This window comes from Hemiscyllium ocellatum, chromosome 6, assembly GCF_020745735.1.
Source record: "Hemiscyllium ocellatum isolate sHemOce1 chromosome 6, sHemOce1.pat.X.cur, whole genome shotgun sequence".
Classification (NCBI taxonomy): Eukaryota; Metazoa; Chordata; class Chondrichthyes; order Orectolobiformes; family Hemiscylliidae; genus Hemiscyllium; species Hemiscyllium ocellatum.
Genome location: NC_083406.1, coordinates 28044658 through 28069256, shown reverse-complemented (window position 1 = coordinate 28069256; position 24599 = coordinate 28044658). Strand labels below are relative to the sequence as shown.

The 24599-nt window shown below is 38.6% G+C and overlaps 1 protein-coding gene across 1 annotated transcript in view; it reads right to left on the bottom strand.

Annotated features, from left to right (window-relative positions):
* pibf1 (progesterone immunomodulatory binding factor 1) overlaps nucleotides 1–24599 on the bottom strand; it is a 141369-nt gene that overhangs the window by 46363 nt on the left and 70407 nt on the right. Inside the window, exons 11-13 of the mRNA XM_060826525.1 lie at nucleotides 20022–20187; nucleotides 15814–15964; nucleotides 8587–8677 (exon numbers count right to left, since the gene is read on the bottom strand). Coding sequence (XP_060682508.1) covers nucleotides 8587–8677; nucleotides 15814–15964; nucleotides 20022–20187 — 408 coding nt within the window. The remainder of the gene's footprint in view (nucleotides 1–8586; nucleotides 8678–15813; nucleotides 15965–20021; nucleotides 20188–24599) is intronic.

The following is a 24599-nucleotide window of genomic DNA, read 5'->3' as shown; positions in this document are numbered from 1 at the left end:
GGAGGTGTTGGGGGCTGGGAAACCGGAAGTCTTGGAGGAGGTGGAAGGCTTGGGTGGTGTCTCGAACGTATGTGGGGAGTTCCTGGACTAGGGGGATAGGACAGTATTGAGGTAGGTGGAGATGAGATCGGGAGTGCAGGAGAAGGCTGAGACAATGGGTCAGCTGGGATGGTCAGGCTTGTGGATCTTGGGAAGAATCGGCGGTGCGGGATTCCTGGACTACGAGGTTGGAAGCTATGGGTGGGAGATCACCCGATGCGATGAGATTGAGTATGGTCTGGGAGATGATGGTTTGAAGAAGGGCTTATGCCCGAAACGTCGATTCTCCTGCTCCTTTGATGCTGCCTGACCTGCTGTGCTTTTCTAGCAACACATTTTTCAGCTCCGATGGGGGTTGGGGTCATGGTCGAGGGTGCAGTAGGAGAAGGTGTCTTTGAGTTGGCATCTGGCTTTAGTGGTGAAGAAGTCAGTCCGCCAAACCACCACTGCATCCCCTTTATCTGCTAGTTTGATGGTGAAGTTGAGATTGGAGCAGAGGGAGTGGAGGGCTGCGCGTTGTGAGGGTGAGAGGTTGCGGGGGGTGGGAGTAGACAGGTTGAGACAGTTAATGTCTCAGCGGCAGTTGGAAATGAAGAGATCGAGGTCAGGTAATAGGCCTGCACGGGGTGTCCAGTTGGATGGAGCCTTAATGATCCATTTAGCCTCCTCCAGAATTCTCCAGGATCACAGCTGCCAGTCTTCAGCCAATTCAATTCAAGAATGCAAAATCAAGAAATGGTTGGAGGCACTGGATACGGCAACGGTTATGGGTCCTAACAGCATTCTGGCAATATTACTGGAGCCTGGCCATACCCCTAGCCAAACTATTCCAGTACAATTTCAACACTGGCATCTACCTGATCATCCGAAAAATTGTCCAGCTACATCCTGTACACAAAAAACCAGATGAATCCAACCCAGTCAACTACTGTACCATCAGTCAACTCTTGATCATCAAAAAAGTGATGGAAGTAGTTACTGACAGTATTATCGAGCAACACCTGATCACTGACACTCAGTTTGAATTCTGACAGGACCACTTAGCTACTGACCATCTTTGATATCAAGGTCGCATCTTCGTGCGTCATCAAGATGCCCCCACAAAACTAAGGTTAATGGGAATCAGTGGGGAAAATCTCTGACAGCTGTAATAATTCCAGGCACAAAGGAAGATAATTGTGGTTGCTAAGTGTCAGCATCTCAGCTACAGGACTTCTCTGCAGAAATTCCTCAGGGTAGTGCCCTGGATACAGCCATCTTCAGCTGCTTCATCAATGATCATCCCTCCATCAAAGGGTTCGAAATGGAGATGTTTGCTGATGATTGCACAATACTCAGCACAGTGCCCAACAACTGAAGTATGAAAGTAATCCATGCCTGATTGCAAGAAGGTCTGGACAATATTCAGGCTTGGGTTAAAAAGTGGCACAAAATCACTCAGACATACAGCACGGAAATAGATGAGTTCGGTCCAACCCATCCATGTCGACCATAATTCCAACATAAACTGGCCCCAACCGCGTGAACTTGGTCCATATTCCTCCAAACATTTGTTATTCATGTTCTTATCCAAATGTCTTGTAAACACTACAACTGGACCTGCATCAACCACATGCTCTGGAAGTTCATTCTACACATGAACCACTATGTATAAAAAATAAATCGCCCCTCATTTCTTATTTTTAAAATTTGCGCACACAATTGCCAGGCAATGACCATTTCCAATAAGAGATAATGTAATGACTTCATTACCATTATTGAATCTCCCACTATCAACATCCTGGAGGTTACCATTAACTTGAAAGTTAACTGGTCTAGCCATATAAATATAATGGCTACAAGAGGAGGTCAGGGGCTAAGAATCCTGCAGCAGTTAACTCACTTTTTGACTCCCAAAGTCAGACCACCATCTACAAGGTAGAGGTCAGAAGAGTAACTCTCCACTTGCTTGGATGGGTGCAGCTCCAACACTCTAGAAACATGACACCATCTAGACCAAAGCTGTTCGCTTGACTGGCACTACATTCATTCAGTCACTTAACCATTGATACTCTGTAGCAGCTACAGAGAGAAATACACAGGAGAAATTCGCAGAACATCTTTAGGTAGCACCTTCCAAACCCACAACCATCTCGAAGAAAAAGGGCAGTCAATACATGGGAACACCACCACCTGCACGTTGCCCTCTAAGCCACTCACTGCCCTGTTTTGGAAATGTATCACCATTACTCCACTATCTCTGGGTCAAAATCCTGGAATTTTCTCTCTAATGGCATTGTGTGTCAACCTGCAGCATATGGACTGCAACAGCTCAAAACCACCTTCTTAAGGGCAACTATGGCAATCAATGCAACCCAGCCAGCGACACCCATGCCCCTAAAGTGAATATATAACCAGAAACAGAAATAGAAATTGCTGGAAAAGCTCAGCAGATCCAGCAGCATCTGTGGAGAGAAACAGGTAGTTTACCAAAAGAATGCTCCAGTGTGAAGGTAACAGTAAAATTAGTAAATTAAAGGATTGGAAATAGATAAAATGTATACCTTGCCAGTATTTTCTATTAAATTCAAATTCTCCAACTTGAAAGACCTTTTTAGTAGGAGAATTTGTGTCATCAGGAATGATTATATCGCAATTAAATGCAATGAAATACAAGCCTAGAAATAGAAACAAAAGTAACATAAATAGAGAGAGAAATTTTATCCAAGATTAGCAGCCTGATCATTGCCAGTTGACTTTGAGACAATGGGGACAAACGCAGAGGTGAGGATGCAAGGACTGCATGCATGTTGAGCAGCTGAAGATTTGACAGTATTTATAGGAATAAATCGCTGGAATAACTAAGGGTGAAAGTAAAGAGATGCCAATCTCATTGTCATCAACAGCTTGGGAGAGTTTGTTTGCATGTGTAGTGGACAGCAAAGTCATCTTCAAAGCTCAGTTCCTCCCCCCTAGCAAATGCAACTCAAACACAAGTTACTGGTGATTTATTCTCCGCCAACGGAAAGGAAAGAAAGGAAAGAGACAGCATGAGGAAGTACGTTTGCAAGTGTGTGCTAAGAGGAAAGAAGCAGTAAATCAAAAAACAAATGCAGAAGTATATGGGTGATACAATCATCCACATAAAGACATCAGAAACATGGAAAGCCTGACCCCATAATCTCTTACATCACAAAACTAAGAGAATTTTTTGAATATGGAATGATATTCAAAGGCCTGTCATCCTATCGGTTGGCTGGGAAAGGTGTTTACATTTGAAAAAGCATGGCAATTCTCTGACACATTCCTCCAATAGCAGGATGATCTTATCAACAATAACAATGCAAATGGAGGTAGTAGTTCACAGCAAGAAGAATTTAAAGATGGCCGATATTGATAAATGGCTAATGTTCAAGAGTCATCATTTCTGCATAAATTGCAATAATTTCCTTCTTATCACAGCTGCTCCTACATATAGAAGCACCGGTTTGTATGACTGTGACGGTCAATTAAAAGTAATCTTCTGGTTTTATATCAGACCAGGCTAAGGCCTGGATACGTTCTTTTGAAACATGAGTAATTTTTGATTGCACACCAAGATTGCTGGTCAAGCCAAGATTCTTACCCAAATCTTTCCCAGTTTTCAATTTTCTATTTATTGCTTTTAAAATAAATATCAGCTTTATTAAATTAACTGGTACTAAAGTACTCAAATCCTCCAACCAAAACTCAACTTTAGGGTTGGTTATATGTTAATAAATTTAGATTCACCTTATTTCACAATCTTGTTTTACAAAAGATCGTAAAAATTATTAAGACCAGTAGTTATTGCCGATAATATTAAATATGGACTGGACATTTATTAACTTAAAGATCCTTCCTTGTAAAAGCTAATATACAACACCAGCATAAAATAACTTTAAAATGAACAGATGCTATAAAAGCACACAGCAGCATCTTTTTGCCATTCCTCTGTTCTCTTAATGGCAACAAACTAATGATTAAAATTGAATGCACGTTTATCACATTAATGCAAATAGTGGTCAAATCTAGTGAAGTTTCAAGTCTAGATTCATCTCAAATGATCTACTAGTTTTGTATTTAGTCTGACTGAAGATTTCTAGTGCTTGTACTACCTGTATTTCACAAACATTTTAAAAAATGTATTGATCTTATCTGCTGGAGGAGAACTGAAGGCTAAGAAAGGAACCTCAGAAATGTTTGGGAAGGACTAATTAGGTAATGAAGACCTACTCTGTTAAAACATTTACTATGTCCATTGTGATCTTAAAAAATCTTGTTCAAAGCAACTGATTGCATAATAAAAACATGGAAAAAGGCTATAAAAACAATGTCCGCAATCTAATATTGATAGATACCTATTTTAGAAATGGTAATGCTAAGTAAGTTTAAATAGCTGACTTCTACTAAATTTAAGAGGCACTTCATTCAAACATTTGTTACCAAATATTTTTGAACAGAACATATAGTCCAAATCAAACATTTAAATTTTGAATAGTTAAAGTAAGAATGTATTCATGGAAGAGTGAAACAAGCCACTATATCTATGGGATTAGGATAGGCAAGGGCAAAAACATGATCTTCTGCTTCTTTATCCATTTTAATATTATTTCAATTTACCATCCAAAATGGCTGATATATTGTACGTCTGGTTAAATGTGGCTGTGCGTGAAATAATGAATTTCGATGATGGAATAAAATCCAATATATTTCCCATTGTTTGCACCACAATGATGAATATGAAGGATGTTCAGATGCCCTTGTTATCCAGCACACATCTCTTAAAATTATTTTAAAATTGATATTAGTGGCATAAGGGTAACTAGGAGAAAGTGAGGACCTGACGAAGGGCTTATGCCCAAAACATCGATTCTCCTGCTCCTCGAATGCTGTCTGACCTGCTGTGCTTTTCCACCACCACACTCTTGCATAAGGGTAACTGCCAACACAACAATGAAGTAAGGCTTTCAGAGCACTTTTTGAATGTCACCTGTTCTGCATTCAGACTGGTTCAGGGTAAAGACTATCCCTGGTTCATGAAGCTCCAGAAAAAAGGAAGGAAAGTAGGTTAACTTATATTAGTGTCTGTCCACATTATGATGGATTATTGAAAAGATCTATATTAGGCAGGATTGCAGTGCCAAACACAAGAAACACAAATACATGTGTCATACAAAAAGATTCTTGTAGGATGAAAGTGATTCTAAATTGATGTTTATTTCACTCTTCGTCCCCTATGACCCAACTACATTTTAAGATTTTTAATACTAACTTCTCTAACATCAACTGACAAAGAAAAAAAAGGTGGTCCCCTCTGATGCCACTGATTCAACACAAGCTTGTCTTTCAAAAATTGTGTAGGGGCTTGAAATATTTTGTATTTAATTTCCTATGCTTTACTGCTTATGGATTGGTCTTTCGTGCTACTAGATTTGACTTTTTTCTCTCCTGGTTCTTAATAAGTTGTAATCTTTGCAAATTGTAACTCTAGATCTTATATGTTCAGATTGTCCATGAAGCCTTCAGAGACAAATAAAATTGCTTATTCGCCATCTTAAATATATTGTAGTTTTTCTGCTCTGGTCCCTTACCTTGCTTGTAGCTTGTGTGCCAATCACAGGCCATTTCATCAGGCAATTAATTCAATCAAACTCACCTGGTTCATGGATGTAATGTGGGGATAACACTGCAATCCTTACCATCCTGGTTAGACACGACTGCAGACCACTGTAATGTAGTTTACTCTTAACTGGTCTCCAAAATGCTCGTGCAAACCATTCAGCTGTATCAACCAATAGAATATCTCAAGAAAGAAATTAAACCAACAGACCACCTGGCATCAACTAAGGCACCGGAACAACTAATACACCCCTGTCTGCCTTGCAAAGTCCTCATTACTAACATCTCGGGGTTAATGCCAACATTAGGAGCATTGTCTCTCAGACTGGTGAAGCATAGCCTGACATGGTTAAACTTTTGGAATCATCGCTTGTACACAACATCCTAGACAATACCATTATCATCCCCAAGTACGACCTATCTCACCAATGGATAGATATAGCAGAATTGGCAAAACAATGGTATACAATTGTGAGGGAAGCTGCCCCAAGACTGATCAAACTGATTCTGGGGACACTATGAAGTCTTATGAGGTTAGACATGTGCAATGGAAACCTCTTGCTGATTACTGTATGGGTCATCATCAACAGCAGCCAAATTGCACTCCAACACAAAGTGAACTCATGGCCTGATATGCCCTCATTCAACCCATCATCAATCCAAGAACTGAACTAATACTTCTTGGTTCAGTGGATAGTGCAGGAGAGCATGCCAGGAACAAGCATACCTAAAAATGAGGTGTCAGCCTGATGAAGCTACAAAGACTCTGCAGTCCTGCCTCATAGCTGGACGGATGGTGGTGATCAATTAAACAACTGAGTGGAGCAGGAGGCTCCAAAAACATCCCATCCTTAGTCATGGGGGATCCCAACAAATCAGTGTAAATTCTAGACTAAACATTCGCAACAATATTCAGCTAGAGGTGCCGAGAGGATGATCCATCACAGCCTTCTCTGGAGGTCCCCTGCATCACACATGCCAGTATTTAGCCAATTTGATTCACTTCATGTCATATCAAGAAACAGTTGGAAGTACTAGATACTGCAAAGGTTATTGATTCCTGATAATTTTTCAGCAATAACACAGAAGACGTATTCTCCAGAACGTAGCATTCCTCTAGTTAAACTGTTTCAATACAGCTACAACACTGGCACCTACACAGCAACATGGAAAATTACCCAGTTATATCCTGCACACAAGAAGACAGAATTAAGTCTAACAAGAGCATTTACTGCCCTATAAGTCTACTTCACCAATGCTATCAAGCAACACATACTCAGCAATTACCTGCACATCGATGCTAAGTTTGGGTTCTGCCAAGGCCACACAGTTCCTGATCTCATTCCAACCTAATTCAAACATGGAAAAAACAGCTACGGTGAGGTAAGAATTACTGTCTTTAACATCAAGGCCACATTTGACCGAGTGTGACATCAAGGTGTCTGAGTGAAGTTGGAGTCAACAGGAATCGGGAGGAAAGCCCTCTGCTCTTTAGTCATACCTGGTACAAAGAAAGATCAGTGTCATTGTTTGAGACCAAACATCTCTGCTCCAGGAGTTCCTCAGGGGAGTGTACTTGGCTCAGCCATCTTTAAATTCTTTCTTCAATGACCTTCCTTCCATCACAGAGTCAGAAATGGGGATGTTTGTTGATGATTGCCCAATGTTCAGCACCATCTGGAAATCCTCAGACAATCAATGTGTTCATATGCAGCAAGACATAGACAACACATAGTCCTGGGCTGACAAATGGCAAGTAACATTCATGCCACACATGTGCTAAGCAATAACCACCTCCAATAAGATAGAATCTAACCATTGAGTCTTGACATTCAATGGCATTACCAATATTCTGGGTTATCAGTGACAAGATCCTGGATTGGACTAGTCATACAGATATTCTGACTACAAGAGCAGGTCAGAGGCTAGAAATCTTAAAGTGAGTAACATATCTCCCGACTCAGCTTGCCCACTATCTGCTAGGCACAAGTCAGGAATGTGATGGAATACTTCTCACTTGCCTAACAACACTCCAAACAACACTCAAGAGGCTTGACAGTACCCAGGACAAAGCAGCCTGCTTGTTTGGCACTGCATGCTCAAATATCAATTTCTATTATCACTCATGCTCAGGAGAGCAGTGTCTACCAACTGCTAAGATGTACTGTAGAAATTCACCAAGGCTTCTTTGCCAGCACCTTAATGACTAACACCATCTAGGTGGTCATGGGCAGCAGATATCTGAAAACACCACCAAGTCCCTATCCAAGCCACCAACCATCCTGACTTGGAAATATATCATCATTCTTTCAGTGTTGCTGTGACAAAATCCTGAACTCCACCCCCCTCCACTCTCCCCCAGTGGCATTGTGGGTGCACCTACATCACATGGACTGCAGCAGTTCAAAAAGGCAGCTCACCACTACCTTCTCAAGGACAACTAGGGAAGGAATAAATGCCAGACCAGCCAGCTATACCCACATTCCATGAATGAATTTTTAAAAAGTCATGTGGGGTTTACAGTACCATCGGTTTTACTGCAAGCAGATACAGTCCAATATGTTTGGATTGACTGAGTATGTCCCGCTTAAGTGTTCATCACAGTAAAGCTGATTAAAACTGAGTTGTGTTGAAAACATGGGCCACATGTGAGATTATGCTGTGGTACACCATCCCTCTGTTACCCAGTTATCAAGATTTAAACGTAACTAATTGTGCAACTTTAGGGCATTATTTATGCATTCAGTCTTAACGTTAAAGATATATTTTAAAACAGTAATTGTCTTGGAAAATTCAGTATACATGACAAAAGAGAGCAATATTTGCTTCAAATATCTCTAAAAAACCGAACTCTACTGATGTTTTCTAATTCATATACTATCATTCAAATGGAAAATGAACAAAGGAAGATTCATGTTGATTTCTCACCTCTGCTGAAGGCGTCGTTTTGCAGTTGTAGGAACATTAGCACCATAGCCATAAGAGAAAAGAACCCGTTCTGCATCATCCTCATTTTCCACTGTGGACAAGCAATGAAATTAATTTACATATAAACTGCCCTACTTTCAAAAATCAAAATATGCCTGATTAATCAGTTGACTAAAGAGCTCAGCTTAAAAAATTAGTAACGTAAATGTATAGCCTTTTGGATCATTCAATATGCTTTTAGCTATCCTTAAATTCCTGTTCTGAATTAATGTGTGGAAAACTGTATTATATCCCTTATTATTAATTGGCGTTTTAAGTTTTGGAAATCTCTTATGATCTTCTAAGTTAATTTTTGAAATACAGAATTTGTGGGCACTAAAATCTGAAGATATACAAAGGTTCACAGTATAAATGCACAGTAATGTGTAAAAGTGATTCATAAACCAGACAGTTATGGGAACTGTATTAAGATAATCATTCTCACCTTTCGTGAACTAGGTGCACAAGATCTATTTCATTAATTCAAACAAGAGGTATGAATAATCCTTTTCAGCCCGGAGGCTAGCTCGCCATCTAGTAAGATCATGGCTGACTCGATTGTAATGGAAAATCTACCTTCCCATCTACCCATGATAATTTTTCACCCCCTTTCAGATCAAGAATCTACCTACCACTGCCTTAAATATATTCAAAGACTTTGCTTCCATTTCTGAAAGACAGCTCTTTAGACCCATGATCCCCGGAAGAAAAAGTTCTCCTCATCCCTGTCCTAAATGGTTGACACTCAGTTTTAAACAGTGACCCCTACTTCAACATACTACCTGAAGAGGAAACATCGTCTCTTACACATATCCTGTCAAGGCACCTCAGGATTGTTTACGTTTCATTCAACTTGCATCTTATTATTCTAAATACCAGCAGACACAGGCCTAGCCTGTATAGCCTTTCCTCCTGAGTCAACTTGCGTCTTCCAGCTATTAGTTTAGTAAAACCTTTCCGACTTGATTCCAATGAAGTCACATTCATTTTTAAATAAATGACCAAGCTGTACTCCAGATGTGGTCTCACCAGCCATGTACATAATTGAAACAAAGGTGCTTCCTTGTGCATTCAACTCCCCTTGCTTTAATTCATGATATTCCACAAGCTTTCCTAATTACTAGCTGTACTTGCATATTAACCTTTTGCAATTCAGGCACCCAGGTCCCTCTGCATTGCAGAAGTCTGCAATCTTTTACCATTTAGATGATATGCTTATTTTTTATTCTTCCTGTTAAATGGGACAATTTCACATTTTCCCACATTATGCAGGAATACCCCGCTTTTCAAACGTATGCTTTATGCAACTTTGCTTTGATGAAAGACCTACATTAGTACCTGTTTTTGCAAATCTGAAGAGGACTTTCGCTTTTATGAAAAACGGCAAGACATTTTCCCATATAAATCATGCACTTCACTTTACCCCATTTTCAGCTTACAGAAGGTTTCCTGGGAACGCTCTACTTTCGGACAGCGGGAGCTACCTATTCATCCATTTGCCAGAAGTGAAGAATCATCACTGGACTTGAAATGTTAACTCTCCTTTCTTCCCACAGGTGTGCCAGACCTGAGTTTTGCCAGCAATTTCTGTTTTGTTTCAGATCTCTAGCATCTGAAGTTCTTGTTTTATTTCAGTACTTGTACTTGTTCACCTTCATTCACACCATGTCATTTTCTCAAAGAACTCCAATAGATTATTAAAACAATGATTTTGTTTTCATAAAATGAGGTTCATACTGTCCGATTACCTTGTACTGATATAACTGCCCTGCCATAACTTCCGCCATTTTCCCTATAGTAGGTGTTAAGTTAATTGGACTCGAGTTCCCTGCACTTTTCTCTTGTTTATTGAATATAGGAGTTACATTTTCCATCTTCCAATCTAATGGGACCTTCCCTGAATCTAGAGTCCTGGAAAATTAAAATCATGCATCAACTATTATCAATAGTCACTTCAGTTAATTATCTAGTATGAAGTCTGTCAGACCCAGGTACCTGTCAGCCTGAAGTTTCAACAATTGAATCTCTGGCAATTGTGATTTTCCTGAGTTCTGCCCTACCTTCTATTTCCTGATTTATAGCTGCTTCTCAAATGTTATGTTTACCTATCTGTTGACCCTAAAGCAAAATTCATCTGTTAACACTTCAGTTTTCATTATTAATTCTCTACACTCACTTTCTAAAGGCTAATGCTCACTATGTTAGCTCTTTCCCTTAATATTTATAGGAACTCCCATTGTCTTTTCATATATCTGACTAGTTTTCTCCCATACTGTAATATTTCTCTCCTTAAGAAATTTTCAGTCATTCTTTGCCATTTTTATACTTTGCTGATCTCATCAGATGACATGTCTGCAAAATTATTTGCACTTTAAGTTTCATACTATACTTAACATTATTACTTAACCATGGATGGTGGATTCACCCCTCAGTACTAGATTAGAGTGGTGCTGGAAAGGCACAGCAGGCCAGGCAACGTCTGAGGAGCAGGAAAATTGATGTTTCAGGCAAAAGCCCTTCATCAGCAATGATTTTTTTTTACTCTTGTATGTTCTGAAATATCTCTAAAACATATGCCATGGCATCTTTTGTGATGTATTCCTTCACCTAATTTGTATATTCACTTTAGCAAGCTCTGCTTTCACACCCACATAACTGCCTTTAGTTCAGTTTTAAAAAAGAACTCTCAGAGCAAGCCTTCCCTTCCTGAAACTAAATTTACCATTCAATCAGATTATCACTATTTCTTTCTATGGGCCCCTTCACTATGAGCCCATTAAATAAGCCCATCTCATTGCACAATACTAAGTCTTTTAATGCCTGCTCTCAGGTAGACTCAAGAATGTGCTGCTTTAACACACTACCTTGAGAACATAGCTACAAATTAATCTGAGCCATCATGTGCACCTAACTTTTCTAGCTTATACATAGATTCAATTATCTGATGATTTTAATTGATCCTTTCTGGAAAGCTCCAATTATTTCTTCCTTTCTTTTCCATCCTTCAGTGTGGTTACCATTAAGGGACTGTACAGCACTCCCACAAGGAACCTGTTATCTTTATTATTGCTTATCTTTAACCAAACCACTTTCACATTCTGGTTTCCTGCACACAGGTTATCCCTTTCTATTGAGCAAATACTATTAGTAGCTAACATAATTACCAAAATTACCCACAAACCTTTCCCCGACCCCTGCACCATTTCTTAACTTCCTGTCTTTCCCTAATGTGCTGTACCCTCTGTATGGTTACTTGCTTGTACTCAGTGATTTCTATTTGTTCTCTCAGTTCACCTTTTTGTTCTGAATGTAGCATGCATTCAGATACAGGGGCTTTTATCCTTCCATTGTTTCTGCATCCTATAGTCTAATTTGTTGATTTACTCTTAAATTTATGCTTGCTATTCCTTCCTATCACAGACTGTTTATTAATTCTTGTATTAATACCTTTCTCTTTGGTCTTGTCTTGATTCTTTGATTAGCACTTCTTCCCTAATTTTATCTCTTGAATCCACTATTTAGATCAAAATCCTCTCTATTTATTCCTAGTTGTGATCCCAGCACATTCGGGTGAGACTGTTGCAATATCCCAATTTGTCCACTGCCAGTGTCAGCGCTCCCATAAACTGGGACCCATTTCTCCCTCCCCAATTTCAATGACCTTCCTTCCAACATTAGTGGAGCAATTAGGTAATGATTGCACAATTCTCCAATCACAATCCCTGAAATAATGAAGTGGGTTATGGCCACGTGCACTACAAAGTGGGCAACAACTAACACTTGTCTGACATCTGACAAATACCATCCAACTCTCACATGAGCCAAGCAATGATCATATCAAATATTAGAGATTTAACTACATTCCCTCGACAATCAATTGCATTAACGTTGTCAAACTCCCCTCTCAAAGATCAACACCCTGGAAGATCAGGAACTGTACTGCACGAGTCATGTAGATGCCATGCTACTGCAGCAGAACTAAAACCAAGCATTTGTGGGTACTAAGTCCCCAAAGCCTCTCCACCACCTATAATGTACAACTCAGGAGTGCATTGGAACGCCTAACTGCCTTCCACTCCTGAAGAGATCAACATTATTCAGGACAAAGCAGTCTGCTTCAACATTTCAAACAATTTAAACATTCCTTCCCTCTAACAAAGGTGCACTATGGCTGCATTATACAATATTTATAAAAACATACAGTAAGTAGTGAAAACTTCTTCAGCATCCTAATCAGCAACCTCCACCATCCAGAAAATAAAGGAAAGCAGATGAAAAGTAACACCATTAAATTGCCCTTCAAGTACCATCCCACCTTGGATGTATAATTGCCATTCTTTCATTTTTGCTCAGACAAAATCCTGTAACTCAAAACCCAACAACTCTATGGATTTAACTTCTGCAAATTGACTGCAGTAGTTCAAAGTGGCTCACTACTATCTTCTTGAGTTCAATGGGATAGGTCATGAAATGTTGACTTTGCTAGCAATGTTCATAACACGGTAATGAATAAAAAAAATTCGTAGAACTTTCTAAGGACTGATTCTTCAAGCTTTTATTATGTGAAGCCTGCCCAATACTTCAAATGTCAAAATTTGGCTTGTGCATCCAAACACCAGCAGGTAACAAGTTCACTCTTACAACGCTAAACTATGTTTTGGTTTCCAAACCACACTCTACTGATCATACTGAGATCAGTTTAGCATATTAAGGTTGTATCCCGTAATATCTCATAACAAATGTGATGTGGGAAATGCCCTCTGTGTACTCGGTGCAGTAAAATTATTAGAATATCCTTTATAAACCTATTCACAGATTTGCTACACAGCATAGCAATACAATCTCTGACCAAACAATTACATAGAGTCATAGAGCACAGAAACGCTTCAGTCCAACTCATCCAACTGACGCGATATCCCGATCTGACATAGTCCCATTTGCCAGAATTTGGCCTATATTTCTCTAACCCCTTCCTAATTCTGTATCCACCCACAATGTCCTGGGATACATCTACCTTTATAGGGATTTATCTACCGTTATGTGTTTTAAGGCCTCCGCCACCTCCTCTTCTATAATATGAACACTTTTTAAAACATCACTATTTCCCCACGTTTCAAGTGTCCATGTCCTTCTCCACAGTAAATGATGATGTGAAATATTGGTTTATTATCTCAACCATCTCCTGTGGTTCCACATGTAGATGGCCTTGTTGATCTTTAAGTGTCCCTACTCTCTCTCCAATAACTCTTTAGCTCTGAATATATTTGGACAATCTCTTTGGATTCTCCTTAACCCTATTTGCCAAACCTATCTCATGTCCCCTTTTTTCCCTCCTGTTTTCCTTACTGCCCTTATACTCCTCTAGGGATTCACTCGATCCCTGCTGTCTATACCTGACATATGCCTCCTATTTCTAGACCAAAGCCTCAATTTTTTAATCATCCAGCTTTTCCTACATTTACCAGCCTCGTCCTTTACATTAACAGGAACATACTATCTCTGAACTTTTGTTATCTCATTGTTGAACACCTCCCACTTTCTAACCGTCCCTTTACCAGCGTGCAACCTCCCCAATCAACTTTTCAAAATTCCTGCCTAATAGTATCAAAATTGACCAGACTCCAAATTAGGACTTTAACATTTAGATCAGGTCTATCCCTTTCCATCACTATTTTAAAACTCAGAATTATGATCAGTTGCCCCAAAGTGCTCCCCCACTGTCACCTCAGTGGCCCTGCCTTGTTTCCCAAGAGGAGGTCAGGTTTTACTTTTCTCTAACGGGTACACTCACATATTGAATGACAACATTTTCTTGAACACACTTGACAAATTGCTCTCCATCCAAACCCTTAACACTACAGCAGTCCCAGTTTATGTTTGGAAAGTTAAAATCCCCTACCACGACAATACTATTCTTCTTACAGTTACCTGAGATCTCCTTACATATTTGCTTCTCAATTACCCAGCGGTTACTGGAGGGCCCATAGTACAATCCCAATAAAATGATCATCCCTTTCTTATTTCTCAGTTCCACCCATATGACTTCACTGGACATTTTCCCAGGTACATCCTCCCTAAATACAACCATAACATTGTCCTTAACCAGAAATGCCAGTCCCCCTCCTCTTTTGCCTAATCTTTTAGCCTTCATATAGGATCCACACCCCAGAACATTAAGCTGCTCCTCTCTGAGCCATGTTTCTGTGATAGCTATGACATCCCAGCCCCATGTTTCCAACCATCTGCCTTATCTGTCAGGCCTCTTGCACTGAAATAAATGCAGTTTAATTTATCAATCTTATCTTGCTTGCTGCCGTGCTCTTGCCTGCGTTAACTATTTAATTTGCTCCCCTTATCTACAGTACCAGTCTTAGACATCTCTTTTCTCATTGTCACTTTGGGTCCCTATGCCATTGCTATCACCCTGTACTAAGACCTTCTGCGGGTCACTCTCCATTTTCAGAATATTCTGCACCTGCTCCGATATATCTTTGACCCTTGCACCAGGGAAACACATAGCATTCTGATGGCTTGATGACGGCCACAGAAACATCTGTCTGTGCCTCTGACTAGGAAGTCCCCAATCTCAATCAATCACTTGGAAACTAATGGATGTCTGTTCACAGTGGAGCCAGTCAGGGTACCAGAAACATGGCTGTCAGTGCGATATTCCCGAAAGTCCATCACCCTCTTCATTTTCCAAAACAGCATATCAATTTGAGATTGGGATAGCCACGGTAGACTCCTGCATGACCTGCCTACCTTTCATCACGGTAACCCACTTACCTGAATGTATATGTGGCTCTTCTACCTTTCTGAAACTGCTATCCATCACACACTCTGGCTTCTGTAAATTCCTCATTGCCACTTAACTCCAATAAATCCATGTGATCTGACAAGATTTACATCTAAATACTCTTCCTGTAGACATTGTCTCCAGGAATACTGAAATGCTTCCTGATCTCCCACATCCGTCAGGAAGAGCACATCTACTAAAAATCACCTCTACCTCTTGAACAATTCAGAGACCCATAAAATATCCAAAAACAAACACAACACATGTTGCTCAGAAACCCAGTGCTAGGACAGTGTAACTGCTCAAAACACTGCTCTGGGAGTACTTATACTTACCTTTTATATTAAAATTCAATCAACAGATAGATTTCAGTAAAATGTAAAAACACCTACTTTCTGCTGATTGCATTATAACATCATCCAGCTCTTGTTCTAGTTTCTCATAGGTCACTAATCGTGCTTGAAGCTCAGCGTTTTGTGCTTGAAGTTCTGTAGTATGTTTCTCTGCTGATGACTGCAGTTTGTAAAATTCTTTTGTTAAAACCTGTTGAGAGAATAATGTAACAAATTACAATTAATTACAAACCTGTTTTTACTTACTGACTTGTAAAGGTAAATTATATGCAAAACTCAACTTTGTCAACTTGATAGTTAATATAGTCAACATTAAATTCCTTCATATGCTATTTTGCAGAGCCTCATATGATTTAGCATAGAAAGCTAATTACTTAATTATGTTACACACCAAGGAATTTAACATGAACTAATGAAATTCTTCAGTCTGTGTATATAAACAATGCCATTTTGTAGTCAGGTAAAGAAGGCAAGGGAATAATTCTATAAAGGTAGGAGAAGATGGTAAGAAAGAGCGGAGATAAGGATAAGGCAACTACTGCAATTAGAAATAGCCAGGGATTAACTCAATCTTTCCACTGCAATCTTTGAATTAACTGATTCAAAATTCATTTATTTTGGAAGATGTTCACACAATAAGTGTGAACCCTTTATAATTGTATAATGAAGATGAAAACTCATATTAATATAGGGAGTGATTACCTATCTGAACCAAATTTACTTTCATTTATAGAAGAAAAAGTAAGCACTTGAAGCTTAAAGGTGTAACAGGAAGATAACTTGTTTGAGCTGAGCTTCCTTAATGTAACAACTTTAACATGTAGAATCCAGTTTTAATAATGTCAGAAATTCTGCACCTAATTTATATATGATCTTATCCAATTTTTTAAAAAAAATTCAGCATGTTGAACTCATTGTTATGCAACTCCACATTCAGAACACAAAAATTAAGACCCAAGGATATGGTTAGCAAAAATTGCAATAAAAAAGACTGAACCTTTCAAAATTATGTAATGTAGCACTTACTGAGGAGATTGAGTTAAATTGCAGTTTGGACTGAATTTTACATCTTCACAATGAATTTACAACTGTTCAAACAATCTTTACTGTACAATTTAATATGCTCAAGAAGTATATGCATTGAAATTTTATCAGGTGAAGCCACTCAAAAGTTTTTCTTTGAAAGAAACTGCCCATTTTAAAATGTGACTGTTTGGATAACTTGAATCCCATCAATAAAATAAAACTTAAAAGAAAATCACAGAACAGAAAGAGGCTCCTTGTCCATCAAGTCTGTACTTGCATTTTTCCCTTACATAAATCCCTGCAGTATGATGCTGCAGTCTGCAAATATTCCTCTTTTCAAAACAACTCAATTACAGCTTTCTGTGTTCAAATGCCAGGATTATACTAATTACATAAAACACAGTGCTTAAAACATGATCATACTTTTTCCATGAATCTAAGAATCATGTTACCTACTAAAATCAAGATGAGATGAGACTGAACAGATAGTCTTAAAGGGTGCTATGTTAAGTTAGTGATGCAAGACAGCTTTAAAAGTAATCTATCCAGCAGCATTCTCCCATTGAAATATAAGCTATTCACAAAGATCTAGACAGATTAAATTAAGATTTGGAGATGCTGGTATTGGACTGGGGTGTACAAAGTTAAAAATCACACAACACCAGGTTATAGTCCAACAGGTTTAATTGGAAGTGCACTAGCTTTCGGAGCACCTGATGAAGGAGCGGCGCTCTGAAAACTAGTGTGCTTCCAATTAAACCTATCGAACTATAACCTGGTGTTGTGTGATTAAATTAAGAATATTTTAAGTTATACTACCTTGGTCTAATCTGTATCATGAATTAAAGTCACTTTAATAGAGGTCAGAAATGTTGGATAAGGTGTTGAAATAGAGATATTACCTTGGGACCCATGTCCTATAGAAGGTATAGATTTGGACAATCTTTTGAATGAGTTGAAGAAGAAAGACTTGCATGTATATAGTGTTTCCCATGGCCACCAGATGAGTCAAAAGCTCTTTTTCAGCTAGTGAACTGCTTGTTGAGTCATCATTGTTGTAATGTAGAATTAAGAATTACTTTTAATGATTAATCTATTTCAACCCATGTACATTGATTAAATGTGATGATGGAATTCATAAGTATGGAACATCTTAACAAATACTTTAAAAACATACATGGCATCCAACATTCACTGTAAGATGATTACTCATCATCAATGGATTCTAAACTTGTACAACATGGTTTTCAATTATCCTCTTTGCCTTTATTATTAGGACAAATATTTTTGAAAAACTATTACAGTGCCATGTAAATAGTTCTTTTAAGTACAATTTAATTTTAGAAATAAAGCAGCTTTTGAAGAGTAGACATTCCAATTATTTCCTGAAAGCACTTGTTGTGCTCATTAGACGCATCTCAAAAGCTTCATCAATAGTACATTCTAATAATTTTTTTCATTGCAGTAGTCAAGGTAACAGTCTATAATTCCCAAGAACATGCTTCTGATCTTTTCAAGATTGGAATAATGTTAGTTACTTCTCAGACTTCTGGTGCCAGTGTTACCTAATGAGCTGAAACAATTTTTCTTTAAGAACTCTCAGACTTATTCAACCTGATTGCAATGCTTTATAAATATTCAAGTGCACCATATTTAATTGGCTATTTTCAAGAGTTATTTTATCCCACGAAGGCAAGTCAATCCCACATTCTCTCTGAAAGAAAACTCTTGCAAACTTGCTTTTAACTGCAACCCTCAGCTGCCTATTCTTTAGCCTGTCATTTACCATAATATTTATAAAATACTTGATCTGCTCAACAACATCCTCATCCCCACTTTGTCATCCTTCCCAGTTAAGTTTTCATTTCACCGAATCAGGTTTCTTTGTCAGTTATTACATCCTGCTTTGTACCCACAACTCCAAGAAATTTAAGTTTAATCCTCCATCAGATTTGGTCAGAACACAAACTGTTATCAGATCTCAATTTTCTCTGCCATGATCTCCTCATAGCACTGCAATCAACGTGCAGATGATCCCCACTCCTAACTATCTCCTTAAACCCCAGATCCCTCCATCCTCACCTCCAATCATTACTGTGAACAGTTAATGGGCTGCTTTATCAGCAATAGGAGAAGGTATTTTCCAAAAAGGGACAACCAGTCCCTAACGTAAGCTCAGAAATGTTTCAGAATGCAATGTGCAAGAATGTTCAGGAAAGAAGCCATTCGGCTTTTCCAGATTTTCCTTTCATCCCTCCCTCCCCGGAAGGCAGTGAAACAAGATGTATTCCGGTGCTCTGTTGTAACTTAGCATGTACTGTCCCTTGTTGCGTTGCTAAATTTACTTTTGGTTCAATGGAATTTGACCTCACTGGTTGCGGGTCAAATTCCATTACATCAAATAAATACTGTCAGGTATGCATAGAGTTTGAATACAAAATAAATAGCAAAATTATATGAAGACCAGTGGACCCAGTGTTATTTTCACATTTAAAATTTCTCACCTCCACAAGTGTGGATGGAACTTATTGCCAATCTAGCTGGACACTGCACCCATCCTAAATTGTGAAAGCAATTAGAAAGGACACTGACACTTGCACATTCAGGACAATCCTTGGGCTTCTGTCCTGTAAGAGGACAGAAAAGCTAATGGGGTACCCAACTGCTCCATAGTGGCGAGCAGGGAGCTTTTGGCAGGGCGTTACATTTTTTCAAAAGTTCAAGTTGACAATTTGTCCTCACTTCTTTTGCAGCAGCAAAATTTCCATGGGAAAAGAGTAGCATGCTCTACTGCCATGGTGCCTCAGAAATCTAACTGCTCCATGCTAATGTATTTGGATTTGAGCACAGTAACAGTTGAACTGGCAGGGGGAGGCAGTTCCACCACTTACAACAACTTCAGAACAGAGGAACGATATGTGGAAGGAATATCCACTTGCTCTGAAATTTTCAGATTTAAACAGTAGAGGTAGAAACCCAGAAGTGGGAGCCAAAACTGATTCTGGTCTGACAAACTCTGCTTGACTTGTAGCCTTGTTCACCATCTTAACAAACAAATTTTAGGATCTCAGTGTCACCGAGTGTAATGAGTATAGTAAAACAGTAAAATGGACAATGCAAAATATTGATCAAATTATCATGATTCGTGGACATGGATTTTTTTTTTCAACTGTTATGTGCATACTATTTGGTTGCCCTAAAATGCAAATAAAATATTTTACCTCAAGTTTCTTTTGGTACTTATCACATTCCACCTGACACTGTTTGAGATTCTTGGCAGTTTCCTCTTGCACCAACTGAGCACGCTCTGCCTCAAACGTTTTTAGCTTTGTCTGATTCATGAGTTCAGATATGCGACTATCTGTGGTGACTTGCATCTGCCTAAACCTAAAATAAAATGAGGTATGAAAATATATTTAGTGTTTCCTTTAGTTGATTTGCATAAATTTTATTTACGTTAAGTTATAATAATAGTGCCCATAAAGTCATACTTCATAAACAGACCCTTTGGTCCAATTCATCCATGCCAACCACATTTCCCATATTAAACTAGTCCCATTCACCTGCATTTGGCACATATCCCTCTAAACCTTTCCTATTCATGTACCTGTCCAAATCCTTTAAATATTGTAACTGTCCTGCACCTACCAATTCCTCTGGCAGTTCATTCATATGCGCACCATCCTGTGTGCAAAAAAGTTGCCCCTCGTGTCACTTTTAAATGTTTCCCCTCTCACCTTAAAATGATGCCCTCTAGTTTTTAACTCACAGGAAAGACATCTTTTGAGATTTACCTTATCCATGCCCTTTATGATTTTAAAAACCTTTGTAAGGTCACACCTCAAACTCCTATGCTTCAGGGAAAAAAGTCCCTGCCTATCCAGCTTCTCCTTATAACTCAAACTCTCTAGTCCTGGTAACATCCTTATAAATCTTTTCTGCACTCTTTCCAAAATTTCAAATGAACATACCATTCAAGTAGGCTTATGAACATGCAAAACGGGACAGAACATACATCTGAGTATTCTGAAATAGTCCTTAAATGTCTGCCACTGAATGCCTATTAATTAATCCACTAGCCTAATATGGCAGTTCAGTTCAGCTAACTCAGATTTTGCACTCACATAATTGCCCCTATTTAGTTTTAAAATTTAGTCTTAGACTCAATCTCCTTCCTTTCAAATTGGATATTGTGGTTTCTCCCAAATGGGGCCAATGGTCAAAATGCATATGCTATGGAAGTAAATAGGATTTGCACTGACAGTATCCTGGATCAATTCAGTTTTTCTTTCCCTTAAGTGCGTTGGTCTAAGGTTTGATACACAGTATCATCCCATATGTGTGAAGGAAAAAAGTACTTGCCAGGACCCCGCTGTAGATTATGGCCCACATTTCGCAAAATGACGCAGGCAAGATGCTGAATGCTATCCAAATTAGAGCAGCTAATACCTTACCCACTTACGTGCACCCCTGCCATCAAGTCACACCCCTGCCCGCTGGACAGAACTCAGATGTCCCCCTGCACTACCCCACCAGATATAAGTCATGATTTGCCCTCAGTGGGTCCTGACCATCATCAAGAGGGGGAAAGAAAATGCCTCAAAGCCCAACCACAACCAAAAATGCGAATTAGGAGGAAGAGGACGAAGGCCAAGGCTGCATAGCCAGCCAAGAAGCCAGGTCCCTCAGGCAGTGGCCCAAGTGGAACCTGAAGGTGGAGGCAACAGCAATTTATGAAGAAATTATGGACTCCAAAATGATGCCACCTGGCAGCAGTCATAATGCAGCCTGGAACATGCAAAGGCATATCAGTGAGCAAAGGGCCACATCGTATATCCTACACAGCTTAAAGGAATTAATGCTTCACATAAAGTCACAATTTTCAGGAACGCAACCCCATTTTAAGTGGGGAACTTCATAGAAAATTCTATTGTATAAACTGTAGGCATTAATCAGTACCTGAATGGTGATCATTTTAGTCAAACTAATGACTTTACCACATGCTCCATATGCATATCAGCAATATAGAATTGTAGAAACTTTCTTACTAATTACCACGTTTGTCCTGAGTTTTGAAAAGGTCAAGAGTACATGCAGCAACACAATTTCCACAAAGACACAGAACAATTCACACGATTTGAATGTAAACATACTATTACTCAAATAATATTTTATATTTCACTTTTCCAATCACTATTCAACAGCAATCCCGGTAATATTTTATATACAACTATTGTAGAAGATATTTGCTATTTTAGCAATTGGAAACATTTACAAAATCAATTTATATTATTTTTCCCATGCTATCAAGGTGACTTTTAACTGTGTTGTAAAGTGGGAAACATACTACTTGATAGGATATATTTTATTTTACTGTATTAAGTTTGGTTACAAAAATAATCCTTGTTATTTTGCAATAATGCTATTCATCCCACATTTCTAATGTAATACGTATGAAGAGCCACGATTTCTGAATTGTGGATCTGCACTGAAAGGATTTCATGGCAACCAACACCAATGGCAAGTTACTGCTGAGTCCTCATCTCTAGACATAGTAAAGGAATCCTAAAAACGCTGCTCCTTTTATTATCTTGACCTGAACAAAATGCAGTTTGAATAATTTCTTAAATCATTTTACATCTCAGCTGTATCACAGCATCTGTCATTGTTGGCACAGAAACTTTGAATTGTACAAATGTGAGCAATCTTTTTTTGCTTACTTAAAAACTCTGGGTATGCTCAACAACTGTACCAAGGATTTTCAGGCATTCAAAGCATGTATTTACTGCATTGCAGCACATCTAGCACCAGGAGCAAAGGGGTCATGTAGTGTTTCATTGGTAAAATTCATGCAAAACACTTCAAGCAGTTATACATAAATGCATGTCAGTTCAAAAAATATTGTGAAAAGGTGTAAAATAAATGAAACGCAAATGTATGAATGAAAATGTATTTTACATTTGTTAACTGTTGATGGCACAAACTGCCTTCTGTGCCTAAGTATGGCGTGGCAAATACCTCTCATCATTAAAATTGCTAACATACATCAGCTTCTTTTATTAAAGCAATTCGCCAGCAAGCAGCTTGGTAAAATATCATAAAATAATGACCTACTATAGTCATTATAAAACCAAACTCTTTTGGCAACTCCTCTCACACGCCACAAGAGACCCAGAGCAACCTATTTCAAATAATGAAAATTAGAATTCCAAGCAACGAATTAAGATCTGATTTACAAAAATTCTGTCGTAAACATTCTTCATGCTAATTATTTCGGTATTAAATTGTTGGCATTTTCACAGGTTATATATGTGTCTGTTGAATCGCTTCAAGCAAAGCATTGCTACATCAGACAACACATGATCGATCGAGTTGTAACATAGGACATGAGAGGATGAATAGACCATTCAGCCCATTGAGCCTGCTCCATCATTCAGTTAGATCCTAGCTAATGTGATTGTGATTTCAATTTCAGTGTTCTGCTTACCTGCTACCACTCTGATTCATTCTACCAAACGTAGCCTTGCACTAATTCAGCGACCCTACTTCCACTGCATTCTTGGGAAGAAATTTCTACAAATAAATGACCCCCAAAGGAAAAATATTCTCATCTTTGTCTTATTCAGAAACTGATTCGTCTTTGTAACATATATCAAAACTGATCTGTTTTAAACTCTCATTATTTTTATTTCTGAACTTCTAGATTATACACAGTTATGGTTCCATTTTATTCGTGATGAGATATCAAATACTCATTTCAAATTTCAGCTGCAATTGATAAAAATAAGAAAACTCAAAATTACAATTTAGTTTGGAAAGATATTTGAAACCCACCCTCCTTAATTTATGATTGCTTTAATGACAGGATTATTAAATCTTGCACATATGGAGTGAGCCTCACAAGCTGGGTGGGGGTAAGAGGGAAGTAAGCATTGGGGATGGATAATGGAAAAGAAATGGGAGAGGATAAGAAAGAAGGCAATGAGGGATAAGGTATACGGGTTACTGTTGAGTTTTATTAAAAAAAGAGCTTTAGGGCCCCATTTTCCTCAACCCTTAGTGGTTCACTTCCAATGCCTCCCTTCCATACTACTTGCTCCCTACTCAAAATCATCCTCCCAGCAGCTCCCATTCACTGTTTCCTCTATTCTGTGAAACAGTCGTTCAACCATTTCAACTTCAACCTTCTTCCACTTGCCCATTCTGCCTCCAGAAGGGGAAACAGGTTGATACTATGTCAATATTCTGTCCACCTGAAAGTGGCAAACCATCCTTTCCACTATTTCTCATTTTACTGCAGCACTTGGTGAATCCTCTACCTTTACATATGCATTGAGAGTGTCCAATATTGGACTGACTCCTTTCTCCTTCACTGTATCTCGTTAATCAAAGTCTCCAGTATTGGACTGATTCCTTTCTTCTTCTCATTAATCTTAACTTGCATGATATTCTTGTTCAAAGGCCTTTGCAGCATTATGCATCCATCACCTCCTTGTCAGTAGTATAAAACAAACAACTGTAGATCTGAAACAACAACAGAAATTGCAAAACAAACTCAACAGATCTGGCATCATCTGAAGGGAGAAAGCAGAAATGACTCTTCATCAGAACCTCTTTGATTGTACTTGCATCCTATCCTTTACCATGTCCATGCTCAATACCTGTATTTGTTCACCCACCCCAGCATCTATTCACATCTGCAATTATAATCCCTAAAATGACATGTTAATTTTTATCTGACTCTGCAACTGCAATTTCTTTCTTGTTGATTACTAACAATGTGGAAGAAAATGGCAAAC